This window comes from Hoplias malabaricus, chromosome 1 (genome assembly GCF_029633855.1).
Source record: "Hoplias malabaricus isolate fHopMal1 chromosome 1, fHopMal1.hap1, whole genome shotgun sequence".
Lineage (NCBI taxonomy): Eukaryota > Metazoa > Chordata > Actinopteri > Characiformes > Erythrinidae > Hoplias > Hoplias malabaricus.
In genome coordinates this window covers 78,466,287-78,491,830 of record NC_089800.1, presented here as the reverse complement: position 1 = coordinate 78,491,830, position 25,544 = coordinate 78,466,287, and the positions used below count along the sequence as shown (strand labels likewise).

Here is a 25,544-nt window from a genome sequence, read left to right as displayed (position 1 = left end):
AATTTATTACATATATCATATGCATTGTTAATTTAGCTGGCTTTAGCAAGACATACTTGACTACAGACTGTGCAGACATTATATTTGTTGTTACAACCACATAAACCTGCTGTAAACATATAATATCTCATGGTATTGGTGAGGTTCATAATGTAGGCAACATCTTGGGGTCATGGAGTGTTCAGTCAATTTCCATTTGGGTCGTATTAGACACATTATTTTCTTCTCACAAAATGAGTGCCAATGTGTCCATTCAGCCTGAGTGCTGACTCAGTCCCTTCCAATTCTCCCAGTGATTCACTGAAGGAAATATCGGCCCTTAGAGAAGGCCTGGGGTGATGACGCATGTCCACGTTGACAACAGGCTTGAACTCGTTTGCCTTTCTAATAGTAGTGATTTTCAGACTTTCAGGTTTTCTGTCCACTTAACAAACTGCGTCTCATATAAAATATATATTTGAAGGGGCCATATTATGAAAAACATATTTTTTTCTGCGCATGTTTATATTCATTTGGGGATCTGGAGGCTTCCAACCCACACACATTGTGAAAGAAGACCACCCTGTCGGTTTTCTGTGGGCTGCCCAAGTCAGAAAACATGGGATAACAGGAGCCGTTGTGATTCTGCTCCGCCTCCTCATCTTAGTCTCTCCAATCACAATGTTGGACCTGCATTTATGTGACAGCACAAAGACAAGGTTAAACAGAACCAAGCAAACACTACAAGTGCATAGAAATAAGAGCAGAGCTGCTCGCTCATCACTGCTGTGTGCTCAGGTCGGGTGAACAGCAGCTCATCATCATTTAAAGGAACAGGCGCTGAAACTGGACTGCCTGAACTGGGCTGTTTTGGCAGGTGGAGAACTCTGCTGTGGGGCTTGATCCTAAGGGTATTTTGAACAAAGCAGATCAAAGGCGTTTCATTAAGACTCCAGAACTGCGTTTACACTGGAAAAAAGTGACGTTTTTTTCTTTGGCGCTGGCAGTATTCAGCCACAGCCGATTTTCCTGGTTCCACTCTAAACATGTAGAAACATGGGCCGGTTCAATGGAAAGAACCAAGGTTCCAAGAATCAGGAATGGAACCAGTTCAAGAACCACAGTTATTTGGTGGAAAAGCACTATGAGTGTTCTGATTGGTTAAACAAACCTTGCGATCTGATTGGTCCAGCTAAAGCTTTCCTATTGGTCCATCAATTGACTGTCAAAACAGGGTCAAAAATCCACAACTCCAAAGAACAGGGAGAACACACCAAACCCCTCACAGACAGTCACCCGGAGCGGGAATCAAACCCACAACCTCCAGGTCCCTGGAGCTGTGTGACTGCGACACCTACCTGCTGCACCACCGTGCCGCCACACTTACAACATTTGATTTACAAATGCAAATCTTTTCTACACATTTAAAAATGATTTCTATACATTACAAATATTTTTTCCACATTTGTAATTTTAAATTATTAGTTGCTAGTACAGACCACGCCCGTAGAGGCGGAAAAGGGGAGGTGAACTCAGAAGTCATTGGGGAGGAGTTCAGGGCGGCTTATGTATGTGTATGAAGACGGACCCCCCCCCACTCCGTTGGATAAATGAATATGAGAAAAGGGTGGAGATGGGGTGGAGTTTTAAAACAGGAGGCTCAGTGGGTTTGATAATGGCTGAACACGGCTCAGAATATGGGGACCAGCAGGAATGACCCATCGCGGAGGAGCGAGCGGACGTACTGAAGCAGTCGAGTCGAGATTTTTCTCCTGAACTAAATGAAGCGAGTTTGTCTGACGTGGATTTGTGGGGTATATATATGGCTGAGAGGAGGAGTTTGGGAGTGGTCCTACTCCCAAAATGATGTTATTACATAACTTCAATTATTGTTGTTGTTTTAAATTTGAGCATTCCTATACATTTGTGGATTTGAACTTCACGTTTATGTAGTTGCTCAAACACAGTTATAAGTTTTGTTACGTCTTTGAGTATTGTTTTACAAACTCTAAATCTTGTTGACTGCATAAGTTTTGAACAGGGCTGGGCGATATGGTCAAAATCTATATCACAATAAATTCCTACTTTTGGTCGATACAATTTAATTTCGATATTGATATGAACAATAAAAATCCACTGAAAAACTTCCAAGAACAACCAAGAAATATGACATCACTCTCAAGCATAAACCTATATAACTGAAGACCGCACCCTGTAATTAACGTCAGTTAGTGACAGACGTAAATAATGTATATTAAAATATAGTGTTTAAAAATCATACTCCAAAAGTTACAGAGTGCAGTTTCTGCAGTGCTGAGCCCGAAGTAGCAAAGAGAGTCTCTTCTATTTCTCTCTATTACAGCTCAGTGGAGCATCACAATTATTCTGAAGCTATGATTAAAAGATAATAATATTACCTAGTGTTTCTTTAAATAAAAAACAAAAAAGCCTAATGAGGTTTGTTATAAACTTGATCTTACAGCATCTTGTCAATGTTTTCAAGAGCTACTTCAGTTAAGAGTGTTAGATAAAGGGTGGAAATGACAGTCATCAAGCCATTCATTCCCCCCTACTATCCACAAACAGTCAGGTCAGCTTTCTCTGCGGTTCTGACAGCAGCAGCTGTTCCAACCCCTAGTACTGAATGTAGAAATGTGGTTTTAAAGCGTTAAGTCCTCGTGGGTGGTTTATTATGATGTTGGTGACAGGTTAGAAATGTTTGGACTGTGCAGCAAGCTGGGAGCTAAAATAGATATACAACGTTGATACTTAAATTTAGGACTATGTAATCGAATATATGGACACACACTGTATGAATGTAACCGTTGCCCCATTTAAGGTGGAAGGGATAATGCAAACAAGAAGCCAAAGCATGTGAAAAGTGAACATTTTAGAGAAATATCATACCTCAGTATTTGTAAATGTTTACACAGTAAAGGGAAAATTGGAACCCAGGCGCAAAGACACATACTCTCGCGTATTTCTTTTTGACATAGTGATGTGCTTAGCTGAAGTTTAATGACATCTAATACACCTTGGCTGTCTACATATTGTGAAACTCTAAAAGGCGTACAAGAGCATTTCCTACAGAAACAACCAAAACTCAATGTCTGCACTGAAAATGTTTTTACATGTTTGTAAAAGTTTACTCTGCTTTATCGAGATTTTGCATTTTGTATTTTCATCTAGTTTTAATAGCATGTTATTTGTATTCACTCCAGTCCATGTGGTGTCCTATTTACACTCAGTTAGTTTAAGAAAATCAATTCACTTTAGTTGCCAGAATTAAGAAAACAACAAAGTTGGACATTCCACAACTCCACAACACCACAACTCTTCTGAACACTCTTCTTTAAATCTTTAATCCCAGTAGAAAACCAGACTGCACAAAAATAATTTTCTTTTTTCCCTCTTCCAAGACTTCTCCTCCAGGCTGGGGCTGTGCAAACTCATTTTATTTGGTTGGAATTTGAAAGTAGTAATTCAATAAAAATAATCATCACAATATAATATGGTTTAATAACAACGTTATGATTTTTAAACACATTTTCAAAATTTCAATACACGTTATTTACAATATCGGTCACTGACTGACCTTAATTACAGGGCACTGACATCAATTACAATTTATCAGAACAATTCATTTAGAATTTATTATAAAAATATTAAGTAATAAACTCAGTACATCAGAATAAAACACCATACCTAAGGGTTTTTACTGTTTGGTGAGGGGTAAATGGCCACTTAGTCAGGGACAGGAGACGAGTTTCTCATAGAAACTAAAGAAAAACACTAAGATGTTGACATTAGGTCTAGACAAGATATATACACTGTATTTTTGCAGGAAAAGTAATCATTTTCCTTATGGAGACCTTGGGGTCTAAAGGGACACTTGGAGAGGCCATCTGTCCACTGTCTGCTCCAGCTTGAATAACTTCAAATCAGTAGGAGGTATGAACTCCAAATTTTACCTGATGAAAGTAGACCCCTGGAGACACAATTTTAAAAAGAAAACAGTAATGGGACTCATGAACTCTTCAGTTTATAGTCACTAACTTTATTTATTTATTTATTTATTTATTAGACAAGTGCCTACATTATTTTTGTTGTTTTCATAATTTTTTGACCACTTCATATATATTCCAGGACCTCTAAATAGTTTCTTTTACAAATTTGAAGGGTTTTCAATAAAAATAAACCATGAAAATGTCTCTAGTTTATTCACTGCCTCAGGAATGTGAATATCGGCTTTACATGTCGGCCATCGGCCACTACAGCTGTCTAAAAATCGGCATCGGCATCAGCCATCAAAAAACCCATATCGGTCGATCAGGATGCAAATTCATGTTTGTAAGTTGACCAAACCATATATTTGCCCCTGTGGTGGACAGTCGCTCATCAGATGAAAGGGTTTTCTGTTGCAGAATTTTGCTGAGTTAAATCGAGTGTTACTGTGTGGCTTATGACTGGGCCTTTTTGAAAGCGTGGAGCATTGGATCAGTGAAGTAAAAGAGTTCAGTAGGCAGATTTGAGTGATTTGGAGTCTGGCAGACCATCACAGACCGATGGAAGCAATGATGAGTGAAATAAGATGACATTAATTAGGCTTAAAACTCCTCTAATTGGACTTCCACCCATGAGTCTATATATAGGCTGGGAGTGGGGATGATAAGTAGGCCTCTGCCCTGCTGCTGTTGGGTATATTTCTAGGCCATAAAGACTACAATAAGTGGATTCTGTCTTTCACTTCCGTTGTTCTACTTTGCAGACCCTTGTAGTTTAGATAGCAGGTTTCTCTTTGTGAGAAACACACAGGCCTTTTGATAACATTAGCATTAGCATACATTAGAGCTGTTGATTTCTGTAGTTGCTCTGGTAACAACCCAATATTTGCTGTGTCCATCTCTGTATGACCTTGCAGCTGTTGTTTGTGTTTCAGTGTAACAGCTAAATGTAGCTTATGAAATGGATTTTATGCAGTCATCCATGCCATTATATGATTAGCCTATATTTTGAGAGATCACATCAACCTAGGTCCGTCCCAGATCCTTCGTCAGTCTTGGAGCAGCTTTTACTCAGATGAATGCTATAGAATCTCAGCTGTCTCAGTGGAGAAGGTGCGGCTGCAGTGACTATCAAGTCTAGGGCTGGGACTGCATTGATTTATCAGCAGCAGTGGACCTTAATGTGCTTCAGTCCAAATTCCAGTCCAGGAAAATATTAATGTCATGACCTGCTGACATATAAACTCCATCCCAGACTTCTTAACTCTATTCTAATGTAAAGCTTTGTCAGAATAAAAAAAATATTGATTATAAAAGAGAGAGAATGTATGACTTTTAAGCCCCAATTTGGCGCTGAAAAACAATGTTCAAGAACAGTGTTAAAACAGTGAATTGCAGTTTTAGCATCCTCTCTCAGGCAGCAGTTAAAAGATAAAATCTATACATGTGCAAAACAATACAAAGATTATTCAGAAGTATTAACACTAGAAAATATGTACAGGCTTTATTTAAAAGTGCTGTGTGCAGTTGCCTGTCCGTTAGGATGGGTGGTTGTCCATTGATTCTACTGATTATCAATCAGGATGGATTGGTTAAAGTATTAAAGGGGGGATTGATGGCTTTCACAGCCTGGGGAAAGAAGCTGTGTTTCAACCTGTTTGTCTTTACTTTTAATTGTTTGAATCTCTTTTTAGAGCGGAGGGGGGAAAACAGAGTGTGTCCAGGTTGAGTAATGTCCATTGAAATGCTGATAGCCTTTTTCTGGAGTCGGCTGTTGTAAATGTCACTGAGGGGGGGTAGTGAAGTTCCTATGATTTTTTTTTTTCCACCCCTCTCACCACTCGCTGCAGGTCTCTCCCGTCCTGTGCTGTGCAACTGGTGAACCAAACTGTCAGGCTGGTTTCGATCATATATATATATATATGTATATATGTGTGTGTGTGATGATGTCATGTTTCTTATTTGTCCTTGTTCTTTTCCTGTGACTTTGTTTATTGTTCGTATCGATATCAGTACTGTATCTCATCGACCGGAATTAAGAACCATTTTGTGATATAAATTTTGGCCGTATCGTCCAGCTTTAGATGCACAATTTGGAGATTTGTTGTTGATCACAGGGAAACAGATACACATCTAGTAATGAGAATGATTCTATCATTCTTTTAGTCTCCCTGCCGCATCTTAGCAGGCAACAGAGGGAGTTCCAGAATCATTTCCCCTTTTACTGCTTCCCATTTACAGAGCCAGGGCTGCTTACAAACACGGGACCTTTTTCCAGTAAAACAAACAAACCGAAGAGCTGCAAATGGTGAGGAAACATTCTGTGAGGTTTATGTCTGATATTAGCAATATTTTTACACGAATTACTGTACTACACTTAAAAATGTGTGTTTTGCACTTCATCAATTAGTTTAAGAAGGTTTAAGAAAACCTACAATTAAACAGTATATTAATGGTAAAGATTTAAATAGAAATATAAGGATTATAGTGGTAAAAATGTATTAATTTATTTAATTTGTCTGTGGAAAGACGCTGGCCCTATTCACTTCCTCTGGCAAAAAAATGGAAACTGGCCAAATATTTTACATACTCCACAGTTATATTATTGTGTTATAAATAAAGACAATTATTATATTCATTATGTCTCAAATAAACTTGTTTACTTGTTTTTCCCCCAGTGTGCCTATTGTCCCAGCCATAGTCAATGAACCTTGTGGAGAAGTCACTATGTAATTGGGTATTGTTGCTTACAATGAATGTGTAACTTGGTGTAGCAAAAAACCTGCTATTATGATATTAATTATTCTGATTAAAAACCAAGCATAGCTGCTTTCAGGTGCGCCGCGGAGATGCTGCTGACTTTGTGAAAGAACAGTAATTGCTTTTCAGTGTGCTTTATTTTGTGGGAGACAGCAACTGTGCAGTTCATTCAACAGCCACCTTGAAAGCTGGTTTATTTATTGTTTCTCCTTTCTTTCTGATCTGATATAGCACTTGAATTCGAGTTTAGAAAATGATTTTCTTGTGAATATTGGACGTTTTGGAGGTCTTGCCGAGTAATAACAGATTTGCTTGTAAATAATGCAACACACTGAACTCTCACTTTCGCATTGCACCACTCAGGTCCACAATTTTTCTTCTCCAGCTCCGAGATGAACTACCTCTCTTTACTGGCTTGTGATGTCATTGCGTCAAAACATTACATTTCTTTATTCACCACATTACAGATGCCTTTTCTCGCTGTTGGGTTTTGATAAGCTCTAGGCTGAAAGAGAAGGGATGCATAATGGGATGTCTTTGTCATACTGGATCGCTGGGTTTTTAAACATTGTGCATCATTATAGAGTTTGGAGTTAGGAAATGGTAGCTTCGTTAAAAGGAAACAACCCCAGTGTATTAAGTCTAAACGTTATGACGTTATGGCTTTTTGGTAAAATGAAATCAAATGTTGCCTCTAGTCCAGTGCTCACACATTTAGCTGTATTTATAACATGGCTGCAGATATGTGAGTAAGTGCTGTGAAGGGCTCACATACTGATAAAGCTGCTAACAGAGGCTGTGAAGGAACATGGCAGGGATGGATGGAAGCGCAGGAGAGCGGCAGGATATGGCAGAATGGGGAGAGTCTGAGGGCTGACGTAACGCTGCAAGCGCTGCATGTTAAATCACTGCTGGCTTTTCCGCTTTGACTCAGCACTAGGTGAGGTTTCATTATGCAAACAAAATGTTAGTTTTGTGATATTGCTACATGCTGTGCTTGCTGTACGCCTTGGTGACTCAAGGGTGAAGCATGTTTCAGGCTGCCCTGCCTTGTTTTGGCCAAAATCTTTCAATTAATTTGGATTACCAGTGATGAATCTCCCATCATCAGAACACAAACACTGACAGTGAAATCATGACTAACAGCTGATAGTGATCCTATTACCACATTTCGTCCTTAAAAACAACCTAAACAGGAGCATTATAATACATTTTCACAAAGAGTGAATGTTATACTAATTTTTCACAAATTAACACGTCTGTTACATGTTTTTATCAAAATACCACAAGGATCAAACATCTAAACAGCCCTGTTCAGAACGGCCGGTTTCAGCACATGTTCCTTTAAATGAGAATGAGCTGCTCACTGTTCACCCCGACCCTGAGTGCACAGCAGTGAAAAGGCGAGCAGTTTTTGCTCAGTTCTCCTACTTCTTTGTTCCCATTGTGTCTGTTTCGCTCTGTTCAACCTCCACTTTGCACTCTCATGTAAACACTGGTACAGCTCTGTGATTGGAGAGACATGAGAGAGACAGTTATAAAGTCTCAGAAATATGCATAAGATGCCAAACAAAATCCGAAATATTCATTGTCCCATTTTTTCTGACGTAGCCAGACAACAAAAAAACTGACTGTGTGGGTCTTGTTTCACAGTTTGTGGGTTGGGATGCTCCTGACCCCTGCTTTAATGAGCTAACGCAATGAATAAGTGAACATTTCATAATATATCCCCTTTAAGAAGAACATCTAAAACAAATCTATGCTCAAACTGCTAAAATAGCCCACTACTCCACAGGAAGAAATGCATGACTCATAACAGGACGTCACACAATGTGAGTCTATGCTGCTATTTCAGGCTAGATTTTGGACAGGACTGAATTCAACCCTTGAATAACTAGTACCAAATCTGTAACTGCAACGCTGTACATAGTTAGGCATCTTCTGTTTCAGCTTCTACACTGTGGCACTAACAAAATGTGAGTACAAGGCAAGTGGATCTTCTCTTTTTTTTTTTATTTGTTGTGCCAGTAAATTTCATACATTAATTGTTATAGATTGTGCTTCTGTGTTTGTTTATCTGGTCCTGCCTATAGCTAGCATCCAAAGCTCTCCTCACTCTGATTGGTCTGTGGTTGCTCTGAGCAGTTTTGACAGGCGTGTGTAAGTCTCTGAGGGTGAATCTGACAAGAGCTTTTTCTAGGTCAGAGGTCTTCAAATTAAGAACTATCCGGTTCCAGGTCCCAGGCCTGGATTTTAAAATGGTCGGCGGGTATGACACTATACCTTGCTGTTCAGGGGCATTATCAGTGGCAGTTACAGGAAAACGTCTGCTCTAGGTCATCTGCCCTGATTCATAAAAGCATTCCTTCTACAGTTTCTACAGTGTCTGCCTCAGAGATGCAGTAAATGCTTTGGTGTGAACAGGAATATTTGCATTCGCTGTGGAGAACCTAATACAGGTGCTATCTCACCAACAGCCATGTGTGTCGTCTTATTTATATATTTATTATTATTATTATTTTTTTTTTTTTCAATTTTCCAGCCATCCTCCAGTTGCCTAGCAGCCAGAGGAGCGTTTTTGACAGCGCTGGGTGACGCTGACTTTCGCAGGAGCATTTCCTGTAAACACTTCACACACCGGCGAGCCTGTGTGCTGGGGCTATGCTCAGAATAAGAAACAGGAAAGCTTGGAGAGACACCTGCCAAAAATAGTCCGCCTCCTCCCTCCCTCGATCTGCAGAGGAGATTTAGAGGGAAGCAGCAAAGTGTCATTTCTGTGTCTTTTTTTTAAAGCTGGAATTTTTTTAAATCTGACTCCTAGCAGATGTCGGCTGAAAGGCTCTTCTCCTCCACCTCTCAGTCCACGGTACAAGCCTGACTGAGTGTTTTAGGCCGGGCTCTCATGTCATTCCATTACCATTGAACTCTTGAAAGCAATCTAGCAAGCACTACATGAAGCATGTACCGTCACTTGCATAATAAACCTGCAGCTAAGTGTCTGACCCATTCCCGATCACGTCCATTAGACGTCTCCCGTACAAACAGAGCAGCCCATTTTTAGTCTAATGTACTTTTGGAGTGTCTGCCTCTCTGTTTGTGCCGTTAGCATTGGTACATTACAACAATCTTGGGGGCAGCAGCCTTTGCCTCTGAACTGGCATCATTTGAACTGTGTAAATGTCCTTTTCTAAAACAGTTGTTTTATTGCAGCACTCCGGTAGGCAACCATGACCACAGCCCGGTACCGACCCACGTGGGATCTGGCTCTAGATCCGCTGGTATCCTGCAAGCTGTGCCTGGGAGAGTTCCCCCTGGAGCAGATGACCACCATCACACAGTGCCAATGTGTCTTCTGCACACTGGTGAGTATGAGCTGTTTCACCTACTTCTTCCAGCATTTGTGCTAGCACTGAGGGCCCACCAGACAGTGGCGCTGCTCCGCGGTGAGTTTGATCATGTGTGAACCACAATGAGAAGTGGTAGCATATGTAGCATCTGCCCACAAAGCTGTAAGTAATCTAGCCAACTTATATTACATTCTAGAATGGTCTCAATAAATATGGTGTTACTGCGGGATATAACATCACCCAATGTTTTTAAAATTTAAATCACTGAAAATGAAAATGTGATGTGAAATATTCTGATAAAAAAAAAATACTGGTCAATAAATATAAATCTTCAAAAGTCTGATCTCAAACATTTGGGACACAGAAGGCATTGTATATATGTTATTAAAATGTAAAATTCAGATTAAATAAAAAAATTATTCTGGTTATTTAGCTGCATATATTCCAAAGAAGTGTTTGTCGTTTACGTGAAGAAAGTCACAAATAGTATGAGTTGTTTTTTGTTGTTTTTTAATTAAGTGTTACATTAGTTGTCATCATCACAGGGGGCTTTAGTACGGTTGCTCTATTAATAACAGTCACTGAGCACAGCCCTGCTATTCCAGTTCCTTGGCTCATCTTTTGTTTATTTGCTCCACTCCAGTGCTAGACTCCTTCTCTTCTGTTTTCGTGGGGCTTCTTTATTACATCCATTATTTCTGTCTTTTCGTTTCGGCTTCCCAGCAGCAGACTCCATTGCTAGGCTTGTTTCACTTTTGTTTCCTCGCCAAATTGTCCTTCTTTCCCTTTTGGTTTTTAGATCTCAAAATAATATTTACAGGCCACATGGACTGTTTGTTATGCCAACATGGCCGTGTGTGATTCTGTGTCCAGGAATAAACACTGGAAGCAGCTTCTGTTCTCTCGTGCCCCCTGTGGAGCCATGCGCTGGTGGGACTTAGCCTTTTACTCAGATCTGCGACCGGTTTCATGGTTTATGTCGTGCTGTAGTGATAAGGACAGTTGAGAGAAACTGGATTCTTGGCCTTCTGCGCTGGGTGTGGTTTCGCTCCCTCAAACAGCATGAGGCGTTGTTTGTTAGCATGGGCTCACCAGAATAAAGCTGTCTTTGTTTCATATAGTGTTTATAGAAATGGTTTCCACTGTGTTTATCGGTATAGCCCAGCTAATAAGACGCGGGAATATTGTTGCCAAAGATAATGAGACCCAAGTTCTAGGCCGACATATTCGTATTATATTGGATGCCTAATGTGAATACGTTTAGATGTTGTTATTGCTTTTTTCCTCTTCTCTGGACCACAGATTGCCCACTCAGAGTTCAATTAGTCTGGGAGATGTGAGAGCTGTGGCATTGTGCTAACCGAGCCTTTATTACAGAATCAATTTACCATGCTTCCCCACTGAAATCAATACATACAATATAAGGCATTACAAGCACAGTGTCTTTTATAAATACCCTTTTGATGTGGTTTTAATTCAACTGTGATCAGATCATCTGCTCTGGAATTCGTGACTGTGTTTTCCATGTATGTAATTGCACAGATCCATGCCGCAGAGATGCTAGAGCATCAGACCATCAAGAGTTTGCCCTTGAGCTCTTGTTTTTCTTTGTTTGCAGTGCCTGAAGCAGTATGTGGAACTTCTCATCAAAGAAGGCCTTGAAACGGCTATTAGCTGCCCAGACTCTGCCTGTCCAAAACGAGGGCATTTACAAGAGAATGAGGTAACCACCGAGCAAGTCATTTCTGTTTAATTTTTAGTTATAAAACAGTCACAGTTGTCAAAACCATTTTTTTGCCCCCAAAAGAAACCTTAGCATCAGCAAGACCAAGCGGTTTAAGCCAGTTGAAGATTTAAACCTTAGAAATCCAGTATGGCACCCACCCAGCTTCAGCCTTGGTCATGTGAAAACAGAAGACACTACTCCCACCTCTCTTCCCAAAAATATTTTCACCTCAGAGCAAAAGCTAAAGATTTATTGCCTGTAATATTGGGCTTTCTAGCTGAGATGTTGGTTGTGCCTCCTGCTGGCTTCTCTTCAGTCGTACCTCACTGAACTTCCCCTTCTTCTCCAAGGAGCATTAAGTTGTTGTAGAGTCACTGAAGTTTTGAAAGATATGTCCAAATGTTTTCCTTCAAGCTTTTATATTCCCTACCGGCCAGTGCTAGTCTCTTTGTTTCCTTCACACTCTGAAATCGTCCTGTTCTCCGTGACTCTTGGTGTTTTCATGTAGAGTTTTGTTCAACTGAAGACTGTTTATTGTCAGAGTAATTCTACAAAAGACATTGGCTGCTAATGACATCAGTTCTTTGATTTGAAATGAAATCTTAAGAATACTTCAAAACATAGCCTCCAGCTGTGTAGCAGGGAATTATGAGGAATGTTTTACACTTGTTGAACAGTCCCTATTATAAGAGACACTTTCAGCCTTGTTATTACGGTGCAGAGTCAAGCACGAGTGACTTAGCTTTTTTATTATTATTTATTATTATTTGTTGCAACACTTAATATTTATTGAGTAAAGGACAATTAACATTTATCCTGGTCTTTTCCCCGGAATCCAAAACACCAACCATCTATGACAAGGCTCTTAACGTCCCGTTCTGGCCATCAATAAAACCCATGAAAACTCATCGATGGTCAGAATTACAGATGTACAAGATATTTCCTTTAAAAAAACCCTTTGAGACTATCTTTTGAAGTGCTCAGCTTTGACGCTGATCTCTTCTTTCACTCACGATAAGTCTCTTGGGTCATAAACAACACCACAATTGCAGACTGACAAGGCTAAACACTTGATTTACACTGGAACGTGTCTTTAACTATAAACCAAAATGAGATGTGGATTGACGATAATTGATTCAAACATACAACTAAACAGGCTAGACACAAACTTTCACCGGAGCACGTTAAAACAGGTTTAACTTTGTGTGATTTATATGCATATGTGCATAATGGATATGTGAAGGTGGCCTAAGTGTGAAAATGTTTTTGCACTCCATGTTTGGGGCAGTCTGGTGATGTAATGCAAAAAAAAAAGTACGCGAAGTGTTTCCGACTTAGAGCTTTTATACTGTGTAGACCACAGCTGATTTATTAATTGAAGATGTGGTCTGCTTTAGGGCCTTGAGATATTGACAGAATAATACATCACTGCATCCTTCATCCTGTTATTACAGTGTGCTTTGAAACCTGAAAGATGTCGATGTGGCATCATTTAAAGACATTTTAACAAATGAGAAATTGTGTGATGACTAGAAACACCCAACTTTAGTGAGTGTGTACTCTTGCTGAACATTGTAGAACCTGAAAGGCAGAAACTGACCATAGACCAGGGTTTGTACCGAGGTCCTTGAGATATACAGCATTAGACAATGTTGACCATTGCACACAGTGGATAGTCTGCACAGTACATGCTTTCAGTCTGAGGGCAGAGCCCTTGGTGCCTTGGGCAAGTGTGTGTGTGTGTGATATGCCTGATTTACTCACAACGAAGTACTGTCTACACAACCCTGCATTCAGAACCCAACACTGTCTTAAGAAGGCAAGGTCCATATGCAGCTTTCTGAACTTGCCATATGGCCATTTATGTTAGTGGAAGGTGTTGATGTGATACATATTTGCTTCCTCAGCAACTGTCTTTTTTGCTGCCATTCATTTTGCTTGTTTCTGTCTCACAGATTGAATGCATGGTGGCATCAGAAATAATGCAGAGATACAGAAAGCTGCAGTTTGAAAAGGGTAAGTACCTCTCTGTCCATATTGTCTCTGTCTGACGGAACAGATATATTTCACGTGAAATTCAGGAGTTAAATATGGACAGAGTCTAAAAAAAGGAGGAGTTTATCATTATTATTATTATTATTATTATTATTATTATTATTTATTGGGAATAAATTATTTGGTTTTCCAAGAAATTATAAATGTCCTAAAGCTTTTGGAAAATCTTAAAAATCAAACCCTTTAGATGGCAAGAATAGAGACTACCGTTTACTGTAGCCGCTGACGTCACACATTTTTTTTTTTTTTATCAGCTTGGCTTCCTGTCTCACTAGGGTGCATGCACTTAAGAACATCAAAGGTGCTATGACTCGGCTTGGGGTTAGAATTAACAAGCCACACATTACTGCTGTTTCATGAAATGAAACGATCATAACTAGCGTCTCCAGGGAGGGCTCCAGTGTGCAGTCTGATGGTAGTAGCTTTGAGGAAACCTGAACCCGATGCACTCTTGAGTACTCTGTGTTGTGTTCCTGCATTGTTTTCCTACGCATCTGTGAGGACCACCTTTCACTCTTACACCAAAGTGTAGGTCCGGCACATTTTGAGTCTCTTCGTAGTCCTGGCATCTTACAACTGAGGTATGTAGTTTACACTGTAGTCGAAACTATTTGCAAATAATACTAATTAGGGTTTAACACTCATGGGAATATCAGTTTATGCTACAGGAATATCATACTTCAGGGACTAGATCTGAAAACTAGCCAGTTGGCTATCACAGATACCTTTTAGTCTTGGATTATTTAGTGTTCGCTCTCCTTAATGAATAAATAAATATAAATGAATTATCCTGAGAAGTGCCAGTACGTGAAGTGCCAGTTTTACTGAATTTCACTGGGTTATATCGAGTAAAAATCATCATTGCACAGCAGCACAACTAAATTAAGATGTTTTACCCATCCGTAGCACTGAACACACACACACACACACACTAGGGAACAGAGTCTGTGCGCAAACACACATCCTAAGCATGGTGCAGCTTTGGTGTCTAGGGAGTGTTGGGAGTTTTAGTGCCATGCTCAAGGCCACTTCAGCCATGAATTTTGAGGGATGAGAAAGCGCTGTTCCTTCACTCCACAGATTTTATTCGCTCAAATATTTAAAATATGCTTTTAAGCACAGAATATTTGAAATGCAACTGAAATAATGAGGACATTTTAGCGGAGACTGTATTAAAAGCCGTGTGCCGTCTCTGTGTGTCTAGGTGTCCTGCGTGAGTGAATTCCTCTCTCTTTCTCTCTCTCTCTCGCTCACTGTCTCTCCACCTGTCTCAGCTTGACTGATTCTCGTACGTGAGCAGGTCATTGTGAACGTGTGAGTGGGAGAGTGATGCGGTGGACCAGTGTCGGCGCACGTGCGGCTGATGGAGGTCACGTTGGCTGAGCGCAGTCTCTTTCACTGGAGCACACCGTACCTCACACACATGCAGCCTGCCATCTGCCTTCCTCTATCAATGTCAACCAGAACCACACGCCGGCATTTCACTGCCACATCTCCATTATTGCTGAATCACAGGAGCCCTGTGGATCAGAGCTGTTTGTTTGTATTTATCGAGAGTCAATTGCTGGGTTTGGGTTAAAAAGCCAGTCCGATTCCTGGTCTGCTGGTGCTGTATATGTTTTAGAGCTGAAGTTAGATTGGAAATTAACGTAGCTGAGATGGACAAGGGGATTAATGGTAGCATTTATCGCTTACGAAGTTAAAGGAGTAGCTCACCATCAATTAAATATACAGATTTTGAACGTAGTTGAGTATTCTAGACATGTTATGTATTCCAAGACTTGTTTATCACACCATATTAGGCTGTTATTACAGGCCCACGTGCAGAGAGAATTTATGCAGCAGCCACCATAGCTCCACAACGACCAGTGCACCGTGAAATAAGGCCTAGAAATCAATCAAGACATCTTTTTGAGTCAGAAATCAGCACTCGCTTTGTATTCATACAGTGCTTCTACTTAGAATGTATACGTGCCTCATCCTGACTGCAGACTTTAACAAATGTAGGGCCAGTTTTGTTTCTCTATTGTTTTATCCACTGTCCAGTAAAAAAAAAGTGTCTATAGAAAAGCTGATATGTCAGATTTGCTGTTGAGTTCCACTTGTTCCAGACAAATCCAAGTCTCTGTGATTGTTGGTTGTAGACGGTGTAAAGGCTTGTTTCTTTGTGAACTACATTAATACTCTGCAGTGTTGGTACAAGTTTAAAAATGTTTTGGGATAAGACATCTATTGGCCTCACTGTCTACGATGGTCAGTTCTCCTCTGGTGCATGAAGCTGTTAAGTGACGTTGCCTTAGCGAGAGTTTGAAAAGAAGCAGTGGGTTGGCCTCAGAGGTTTTGGTGGAAGCATGTGTTCACCCTTCCCTCCCCAGGCTGCTGGCACCATGTGCAATCGGGGGGAGTCTTACAGATGAGAGGGAGCTGGCAATAACTTATAAATGGGGAGAAAACTCTGCACTGTGACCTTAATATTTAATCATGTTTGGTTGTATGCACTATGGCCTTAATTTATTTTATACAGCTTCTATATCACAGATTTTCTTTCATGATTTTGCTGAGGATAGGAATGACATACTCCACTCAGAAATTCTGACATTGTGCAAGTTTAATGAGATGTGATTTTATGAATACAAGGATGTTTTATATAGTGTCAGAAAGTCCATTAGCATCTCCGTTTGTGTTTACAGCTCACAGCTGCTGTGCAGACTTTTGATGCTTTACTCCATTTGGAATAAAGGGTGAAGTTATATAAATTAGATTTTTTTTTCTAAAAAGCCAAATGAGTCCTTTTTTATAAAAACAGCTCCCCTGAGTCTCATAGAACAGCTGTCCATGCCTGGGATTGGTGACAAATCTTCAGAGGGTTCAGTAAGAGCAGACATAACTCTGTAAGCTAATTGCTTTTCCTCCTATTTATAATTTGGGTGTGTGTGTGAGAGGGAGAGCGAGAGACGGAGAGAGGGGTGTGGGGAAGAAAGAGAGAGAGTGTGATATGTTTGTGTGGCACTTATTCCCACACAGTGAGTGTTGTGGTGAGAGCCAGTTTTTCTCACAGCGCTGAGCGTCTGCCTCAAAGGTCCTTGCACCCACACGCGAGAGCCACAGTGACTGTTCTTCTCATAAGTGAGTCAGACCCGAGAGAGAGAGAGAGAGAGAGAGAGAGAGAGAGAGAGAGAGAGAGAGAGACTGATTTGAAGGCATTCACCCAGTTTAACAGTGCTCCTGAGCGCTGCAGCAGAATGCTGCAACATTTTTTTTATTCGACAACACAGAACTCTAGACTGCAGATGGAGTTGCATTGCCTGTTGCATTTAACTGTTCTATATTTGCTTGAGTAGGAGTTACAGTAGCGCAGACATGCCAAGATGCCACAGGCTGAGCAGCAGTCAGTCGCCAGCCGCTGTGAAAGTAAAGTTTAAAGTCTACAGTGACCCCAAATTAAGTGGCTCACTCGTTGATAATCGATATGTTAACATTTCTTCAAGTTGGACAAATAACAAAACTGCAGTGCTTTCTTTTGAGAATCTGTATTCAAACAAAACGCTGGCTGCATTTCTTTGGTTCAAATGGTTTTCATTTATCTAATAAACACACTGGGGCTGAGACAGCTATTCATTGTGGTGGCATGCTGCTCTTTGGCTCTTGCTCTATATTAGGCTCGCTCTATACTCCCTTTTTGTGTTTGCATGGTGACTTGGCAACCCATAGAGTAGTCCAAAATTTGCCAGCACCCACACATGAAGAGATTTGGCTCATTTTAGTTAGGGCTAGACAATAATTCAATATCGGTAATTATCACAATATAAAATGTTTTAAAAAAACAATGGCATGATTTTTCAGTATTTCAGCGCACATTATTTACAGCATCTGTCACTGACTGACGATCATCACAGGGCGCTGTTGTCAGTTCAGCACTCAGTTTAAAATTTAATTTAAAAATATTAATATTGACAAAGCCAATAGGTTTATATTTGATGGTGATGTCATGTTGGAAGTTTTTCAGTGGATTTTTTCTATTGTTCTTTTTCGTTACGATTATATTAGAATTATATCACAGCGAACAAAATTAAGAAACATATCGTGATGTAAATCTTGGCCGTATCGTCCAGCCTTCATAAACCCATGAAGTAACAGGTTTATGCTGTGAACAAAGCAGTGCTGATGAATGCATCCACCCTTTGAGCATTCTTTCAGGAAGTTGCAAGAGCAGCCATGTGGGATACGTTTCCACCAGGCCTGAAGAACGTTGTTGCGTTTTACGCTGCGAGTGACAGGTGCGAGCAACAACATACAAACCTGAATGCTCCCGTTTGCTCGATACAGCTGACTGAAATGGCTGTGAGCGTCAGAGTGTGACTTGACATTTTACTTTTCGACAGACTCCCTGTTCCTGTCCCTGACGTATTGCGTGGATATGCGACTCTGACAGCAGATTTAGGATACTTAGCTACTCAAGGTGTAGGTGTTTGCTGTTTTATGATTGGCCAGTAGTTGATGTACGTTTTGACCTGACACTTTTAGTGTTGTGCTCTGCCGTGTCACTGGATCTCAGCGCATACAGTGAGGACGTGGTCTAACATATTTTAGTTAGTATATATATTTAACATGTATATTTAATATCTATATATACCATCTACCTCTTTAATTTAGATTGTCTGCAAATTTCATTACTATTTTTTTTAAAAATTCAGCAAATATAAGCAGACAGAAATGTTTTTCTATCCCTAAATCTATGTAGCCGAGTACAATGTGTGAATGTGTATATACACACACACACACACACACAGACCTCTAACCACGCAGTCTCCTCCTCCTCTCGCCACACAGAGGTGTTGCTGGACCCTTGTCGAACATGGTGCCCGTCGTCATCGTGCCAGGCCGTGTGCCAGCTAAAGGAGGCGGATGCCACCCGGCCGCAGCTGGTACGCTGTGGTAACTGCACCCTGGAGTTTTGCTCTGCCTGCAAGGCAAGCTGGCACCCAGGCCAGGACTGCCAGGAAAATCCCCCAATCACCGCCTACCTGCCGGGGGAGACCAGGTACTTCATTCTCACAATAAAGTTTTATTGAAAAATCTCCTGTGTTTTCTCTCTTTACCTCAGGCTTTGTCTGATGCCTAAAGTTTTCCATCCTTATACTTGCACAGGAACATGACTAATGCAGCCAACATGTAGAAACCTTTACCCACAAACTGTAACAACCACACACTTGCCTCAAGCTTTTGCCTCAATCTTGTTTATGCAGTTTCTAATACTGTATGACATAACCCATCATTAACAGGTGTGTCCTAACAGACAGTTACTGGATATAAGCAGTCGGTGGTTTTATTTTTCTTGTTTGGAGTTGCTATGTTTTCTTTGCCTCCTCTTCTTGTGAGTCTCAGGATTTAAGTGTTTGAGGTACTGGCATTGAAAGTGAAAAAACATGTCTTCGTCTGTCTCAGAGGCAAGTACTACTCAAGCGCAGTGTTCTGTGCCTTAGAGGCCTCGTGCTACTGCCCACGACTTACAAAGCCAACTGAATTGTGGGGTTGGATGCATAACTCTTTGCTTTCTCAACACATTTGATTTCAGCTGTGTCTGTATCTGTGTGTTATGGTGGATGCTGTAGCTTAGTATCTTAACGATTTCTGCCTAAGCTTTAGGAATTACAATCTTTTGTGTACTTCTTTCTAATGTTATTGAATATAACAAGTTTTTTAAGATAAAGAGAGAGGAGTTGTCTTGTATTTGCTTGTCTTTTCTTTTCTTCCTGTCCCTGCTCCCAACATAAATAATAAGGCCCTTGATGATACCAAATCCGGTTATAGGGGGGTTAAACTAAAGATACTTTTTTTTTTACAGTGCTTTGAGCTCCTTTTGAACAGTAAAAACATATAACCTTTGTCTCTCTGTCTTTCTCAGTTCTTTCTTTAAGACTGAAGAGGATGATGCACCTATCAAGCGCTGTCCCAAATGTAAAGTTTACATTGAGAGAGATGAAGGCTGTGCCCAGATGATGTGCAAGAACTGCAAGCATGCCTTCTGCTGGTACTGCTTGGAGTCTCTGGATGTAAGTGCTAACTTGAGTCTTGCAGTGAATTTTCTGTCTTTGCTTTACACCTGACACTGTGTCCTTGTTGATTTTAAGAAATCAGAATAGCTCTAGTCCTGGGTGTAGGCTCGGGACCCACTGCATACCACAGTGGATTAACCGGTTTCAGGGGGTTAATGAATGAATGAAAATATATACAACTAAAATGAATACATAATGCTAAGATTAAATGTGTCCTCTTCCTTTGGTGCCTTTGGGCCTTGTGCTTGTCAGTAAGCCATTACACTGCAGCTGAGTGCTTTTGAGCAACTGTCTCACACAAGCCCCCCTTCCAGGATAAGAAGCAACCTCTTCTAACATTTTGTATTTGACAGGATGACTTCCTCCTCATCCATTACGACAAAGGACCCTGCCGCAACAAGCTGGGCCACTCCAGGGCCTCCGTAATCTGGCACAGAACGCAGGTGAGCAGCAGGACTTTTATCACACCCTGTGTCACATCCAAATTAACCTCTGGACGACATTGATTTGAAAATGCGGATCCTGCCTCGCTTCACAGCCTCAGACAGATCTCTCAAATACCTGGGGATAGCTGTAGTTTGCTAGACACTGAACAGGATGGAGTTTCCACCCAGTAGAGGCACTGCCACGTGTAAATTCATGAAGTTGGAACACCATCTTAAACCCTTTCTCGCCCTCCAGTTTGAGTGTGATCCAAATGGAGGGCTTGCAGTGTGTTTTCTCTGAGCCACCTGTTGCTCAGTGGCGAGGGCGGAGTCAGTAGGCCAACCTGCCTCCTTGTGAATTAGTAAACAAGAGGTGCTTCATGCTACGTCATGCGGAGTTCTGAGGGGTATCTTTTACTCAGTGCTAAGAGAAAGATAGAGAAACTGAGACAAGGAAGGAGTGGGGTTGTATATAGAGAGGCAGGGAGTCAAGGGCATTGGTTCAATGCTGTGTTTATAAATTCTATTCCCATATTAATGGTAGTGTTCTATGAAAAAGAAGTGGCTGACTGTGTTGCTGCCTTTTTTTAAACAAAAACGATGTCATACTGTGACCATTTAACTATGACTTGTTCACAAGCCAGTGTCCCAGGATGACCCCATCGAATGAGAACATATAGCACCCTTTGCTGTGACTTTTATAGCAGCAAATAATTAACGCATTCTCTTTGAGCTGTTTTCTAGATGCTGATATTCTAATATACGATGCCCCCATGTGTTCAAAGATTTTATAACACGCCTGCGTTATGAACAGTCCTAAAGGCATTTTCAATGAAGGCAGTAAACATCTACAGAGGGTATGTGACTGTAGGTTATCTCCCGAGACTCTGGGTAGTGCACTTTAAAATATACTTAGTGCTTATTAAAGCCGTTTAGAAAGAGATGGGTGTTCAATCGATGTTTGAAAACCGTGAGAGAGCCTGCTGTCCGGACAGTGAAGGCCAGTGGGAGTTCATTTCACCATCTGGGAACCAGAACAGAGCAGAATCTTCAAATTCATTAGCTTAATCACTCCCTCTCATCTCCTCTCTACATAATAACTGATGTGAGCTGAGTTGTACAGACGCAGATCGGCTGCTGTTGCAGATCGTCCTGGTGGATGCTGCACGTTGGTTGTGGTTGAGGCGACTCCCTAATGTCCCAAAGTCTGGAAAGCTGCATGAGGCTTCTGCAGTTTCCCTCTGGGATCAGTAAAATATTTCTGATTCTGATATAGATGATCTTAGATCTGTTTTTAGGATGCTGTTAGCACAAAGGTGTGTTGGGAATCATGAATAAGTTTAGGTGCTGCTTCTGATACCCACTTTTCTTCTAATTTATCGTTTTTTGTGTGTGCGTGTCTCTCTCTCCAGGTTGTTGGTATCTTTGCCGGCTTTGGCCTCCTGTTGCTGGTGGCCTCTCCATTTCTGCTGCTGGCTACACCATTTGTCCTGTGCTGCAAGTGTAAGTGCAGCAAAGGGGACGACGACCCCTTACCCACCTAACAACCTACACAGTGGAGACGCTGTGGAGCTACTCCAGCCATCTCCGCTTGTTGCTGTTATTGTTTGTATTTTGTTTTTCCTTCCCCCCCTCGCTCTTTCTCAAGGTTGGAGTTGTTCATTGAAGGGGGGCTTTGCATTGGAAGCCATGTTCCGGCTCGATTCTGGGAGTGGGTTGGGGGCAGGCTTGTTCAAAGACTCTGAGTGAAACCTTACACACGTGCTTGATGTCCCACAGAAGGCCCTGAGAGGTTGGGCTGCGAACCTGCCGTCGATAACGTGGGTGCGATTGACTTTCGACGGTCCAGAGAGTCATCTCGTTGGATGTTTGTTTTGTAATTTTTGTGTCGGGGGTTTCGGGAGTTATCTGGAGGGCTCTTCAACTGAATACTGCAATATATGTAGCTCTGTGTGCATAGTAGCACTTGGGTCACTCAACAATTTCCCTGCTTTTCACTCTGTCTTGCACATACAAGGGGCTCTCGCGTCACTTTAAGGTCTGCAGTGTAAGCAGAGACTTTAGATGTACAGCGTGATTTTTACTGCAAAACCTGAACTTGTATCTTGCTTTAAAATGTGTGTTACTACTACTTATTTGTACGAGGACACGATGCAGACTAATATTGTGTTGGTCATTGTTTTGGGTTTTACTTTCCTTTTTTCCCCCCCGTTTACCAAACTGCACCTTGATTATTGGTTAATCTTGAGATTCAGGCAACTTTTATTTTTTCTTTGCTAGCAGAGATCTCATTTAAAGCCATTAATGCTTGCTTTGACTGTACTGCTGATTGTTTTTTTACTTTCTAGAAGCTTTACTGCATTAATTTAAGAAATATTTTTAAAAACAAACAAACAAAACAAACAAATAAACCACTGTACTGGCACCGTACATTATTGTTTCTAAACCAAAACAATGTTGCCCACCCCCCATATATAGATATATAATTCAACTCAAGCGCAGCCCAACAACAACTTTTGTTTATTTGTTTCTCATAAGTTACCCGTGTCTAAATGATCATGTAAACATATCCCCAGGCAATTCCTCGGTATATCAAACAATGTACTTTACAGTAATCCTGTATATTCTGTGTCAGATAGTTGCAAACTTGCATGTCTGTTTCACTCACGTCAGCTTTTATAACTCCAAACAGGAGATAACCTCCCTCACAAAAAGGGACAAAACAGTCTTCTGGCAGGGATTATAAACTCTGGCTGGTTTTAAGACTGTTCAGCTTGTGCTCGTTTAAGTCTAGCACTATATCTATGCAAGTTTGTACAACTTGAAGATTGCCGACAAAGTGGTTTGTGCTGTCCTTTAGTGCATTATTGAAGTGCTGTAGGCAACAAGGCGCCCCCCCCCCCTCATTCCCCACCACTGTGGTTTACACATGAACTTCAGTCGTAATTACAGCTATTCCATCCACAAATGTCCAGCTTCATTTTGGCTGTGATTTTCTGTCCAGCGAACATCACACAAAGCAGACTCCAAATTCTGAAAAGTCCTATAACCTTGTTCAGTCTTGCCTACAGCACTGAAACAGTGCATGTGTTATCCGAAGCTTGTGTGCCATCATATCATGTAAGATTAAAAAAAATAAATAAATGAATGAACTGCTGAATTCATCATGTGATCAGAAACAAAGGTTGTATTGATGTAGCTGGACAATATGTAGCTCACTGGAATCCTTTACAACCTTTGCTGATCTCATACGTACAGCAGATGTGCCATATTGGAGAGTTTGATATTACTGAGTGAGCATATCTCTCTCTCTCTCTCTCTCTCTCTCTCTGTCTCTCTCTCTGTCTCACTCTCTCTCTCTCACTCTCGCTTTCTCTCACTCTCTCTCTCTCTCTCACTCTCGCTTTCTCTCTCTCACTCACACTCTCACTCTCTTTCTCTCTCTCTCTTTCTCTCTCACTCTCACAAAACACTTTTTTCATCATGTGACAAACATTTTGACACTGTTCACATGTTCACGTCATTCTTCAGTAGCTATCTGCATTAATACGGTTTTTGCCTTAAGTTTTCAGTACCTCACTTGTTTTTTTTCTTGACTTGTAGCTCTGTTTTCCTTTTCTTTTCTTTGTCTCTCTTTTGTTTAATCTCAGGTCCTCGAAGATTAAGCATTTTGTCACTGTTTGATATTTTGTTGTATGTAGATACAGTTTCGAAGTTCATCTATGAATGACAATCGTGCCAAGCAGGTTTCTAAGATGCTGATGGGGTTCGTTGTTTTTCGACGCAGTGAAGAAACACTTAAATAGGTTTGTAGTGCTTTGGCCCCTTGATGTTGTGTGGGAAAAAAAAAAAACATTTTAAAGGGTTTGTCTTGTGTACAGTATGTGTATATGGTTCTTGATTTCATTATGCATTGATGTGTTTTGTTTTTGTTTTTGTTTATGTCGTTTTCGTAAACACTTCAGGGATTAGTCTGATTTGAAAGTCCACATCTGGCATATGTCACTGAGTACTGAGTAGCCTAGTGGTCTACATGGTCAACTGTTCATCTTTATTCGTTCGCATGAAGACAAAAACACCTGAGGAACAACAATCTCAGACACCAATATTCAGCAAAAATCCAGAAGTTACTTCTCCTTTGTATAAGAATTTTATCTCTTGCATAAAAACAGGGGGGGAGTTGTTCATATCTTTTTTTTTTTGTTCGGTGCCGTGACACTCATCTTCACGGCACAATTCATTTGTATCATTTTACCCTTAAGGTTGTTCTTTTAAATGCATGCCTAACAACAATTTTTTTTTCCTCCTTGTACACTGCAGTAGTTTATTTGTGAGGACAATGTCCGTGTGTCACTCCCCAGCTTTGGCTATTCCAAATATAATTTCTGACCTGTAAACTTGCTTTAAAATGACAGAATGTATGTCCATTGCCATGTAACTTTAGGGACTTGTACCCTTTGCTCCTAAAACTGTTTTTTGCCTTTCTTTCTTCTTTAGATGGCCTTTAATGTGTAATTTGTTTGGTTTTTATACTTCATAGATAAAAAAAATAAATATTTAATTGTATTTTCTGTATATTGGAAGAAGTAAATCCCACGTGTACAGTTGTAATCTAATTCATTTGCATGAGTGTAAAGTCCTGCAAACAAATACAGAATTATACATTAAGCCCCCTCCAGAATAGTTGTTGTATTCTCTGTGCTAATACATAATGTATTGTTTAAACATACTCTTTAGTTTCCTATTTTGACATTTCAGGGCTGTTTGCCTTGCATTTAATTTTCTAGCTCAGAAATAAGTCACCAGAGTTAATAGCTCATGGCCAGTACATCGTCCCAAGGCTAAACTGGGATATGTAAATGTGTTCGATGTCATCTTTCATAATTTCACATGCTTAGTGCATCTTAATATCAGGACGACTAATATCAGCCATTGTAAGCTGGAGCCAAGGATAAATGTGATGAGGCTGAGATTGAATTTGGCGTTTCAGTTTGTTTTTTATTCAGAGCTCAATGTCCCTTCCAGAAGAACAGGAACAAAACCCTCTATTCTTAAGGAACTAAAGAACCCAGTGGTGTCTTCATTCATTAACAAGGTTGACAGAGAGCAGACACTTATAGACCAAATCTGTCTTCATTTTGGCACAGCTCAGGCCTGGCTTGACTTGAGTTAGTGTGTGTTGGTCAGAGGTG

General features: G+C 40.6%; 1 protein-coding gene across 4 annotated transcripts in view; it reads left to right on the top strand.

The window, feature by feature from the left end:
* rnf144aa (ring finger protein 144aa) overlaps window positions 1-25,019 on the top strand; it is a 33,592-nt gene extending 8,573 nt beyond the window's left edge. For 2 of the 4 annotated variants that reach the window (XM_066674256.1, XM_066674265.1), the window contains 7 exons: window positions 9,954-10,105; window positions 11,709-11,813; window positions 13,772-13,832; window positions 18,702-18,912; window positions 19,777-19,924; window positions 20,281-20,370; window positions 21,765-25,019. In XM_066674256.1, the coding sequence (XP_066530353.1) occupies window positions 9,971-10,105; window positions 11,709-11,813; window positions 13,772-13,832; window positions 18,702-18,912; window positions 19,777-19,924; window positions 20,281-20,370; window positions 21,765-21,896 (882 nt within the window). In that variant the 5' untranslated portion in view covers window positions 9,954-9,970 and the 3' untranslated portion in view covers window positions 21,897-25,019. The remainder of the gene's footprint in view (window positions 1-9,953; window positions 10,106-11,708; window positions 11,814-13,771; window positions 13,833-18,701; window positions 18,913-19,776; window positions 19,925-20,280; window positions 20,371-21,764) is intronic. The other 2 variants (XR_010803647.1, XM_066674274.1) reach the window with 2 other exon arrangements.
* Window positions 25,020-25,544: the final 525 nt, after the last annotated feature.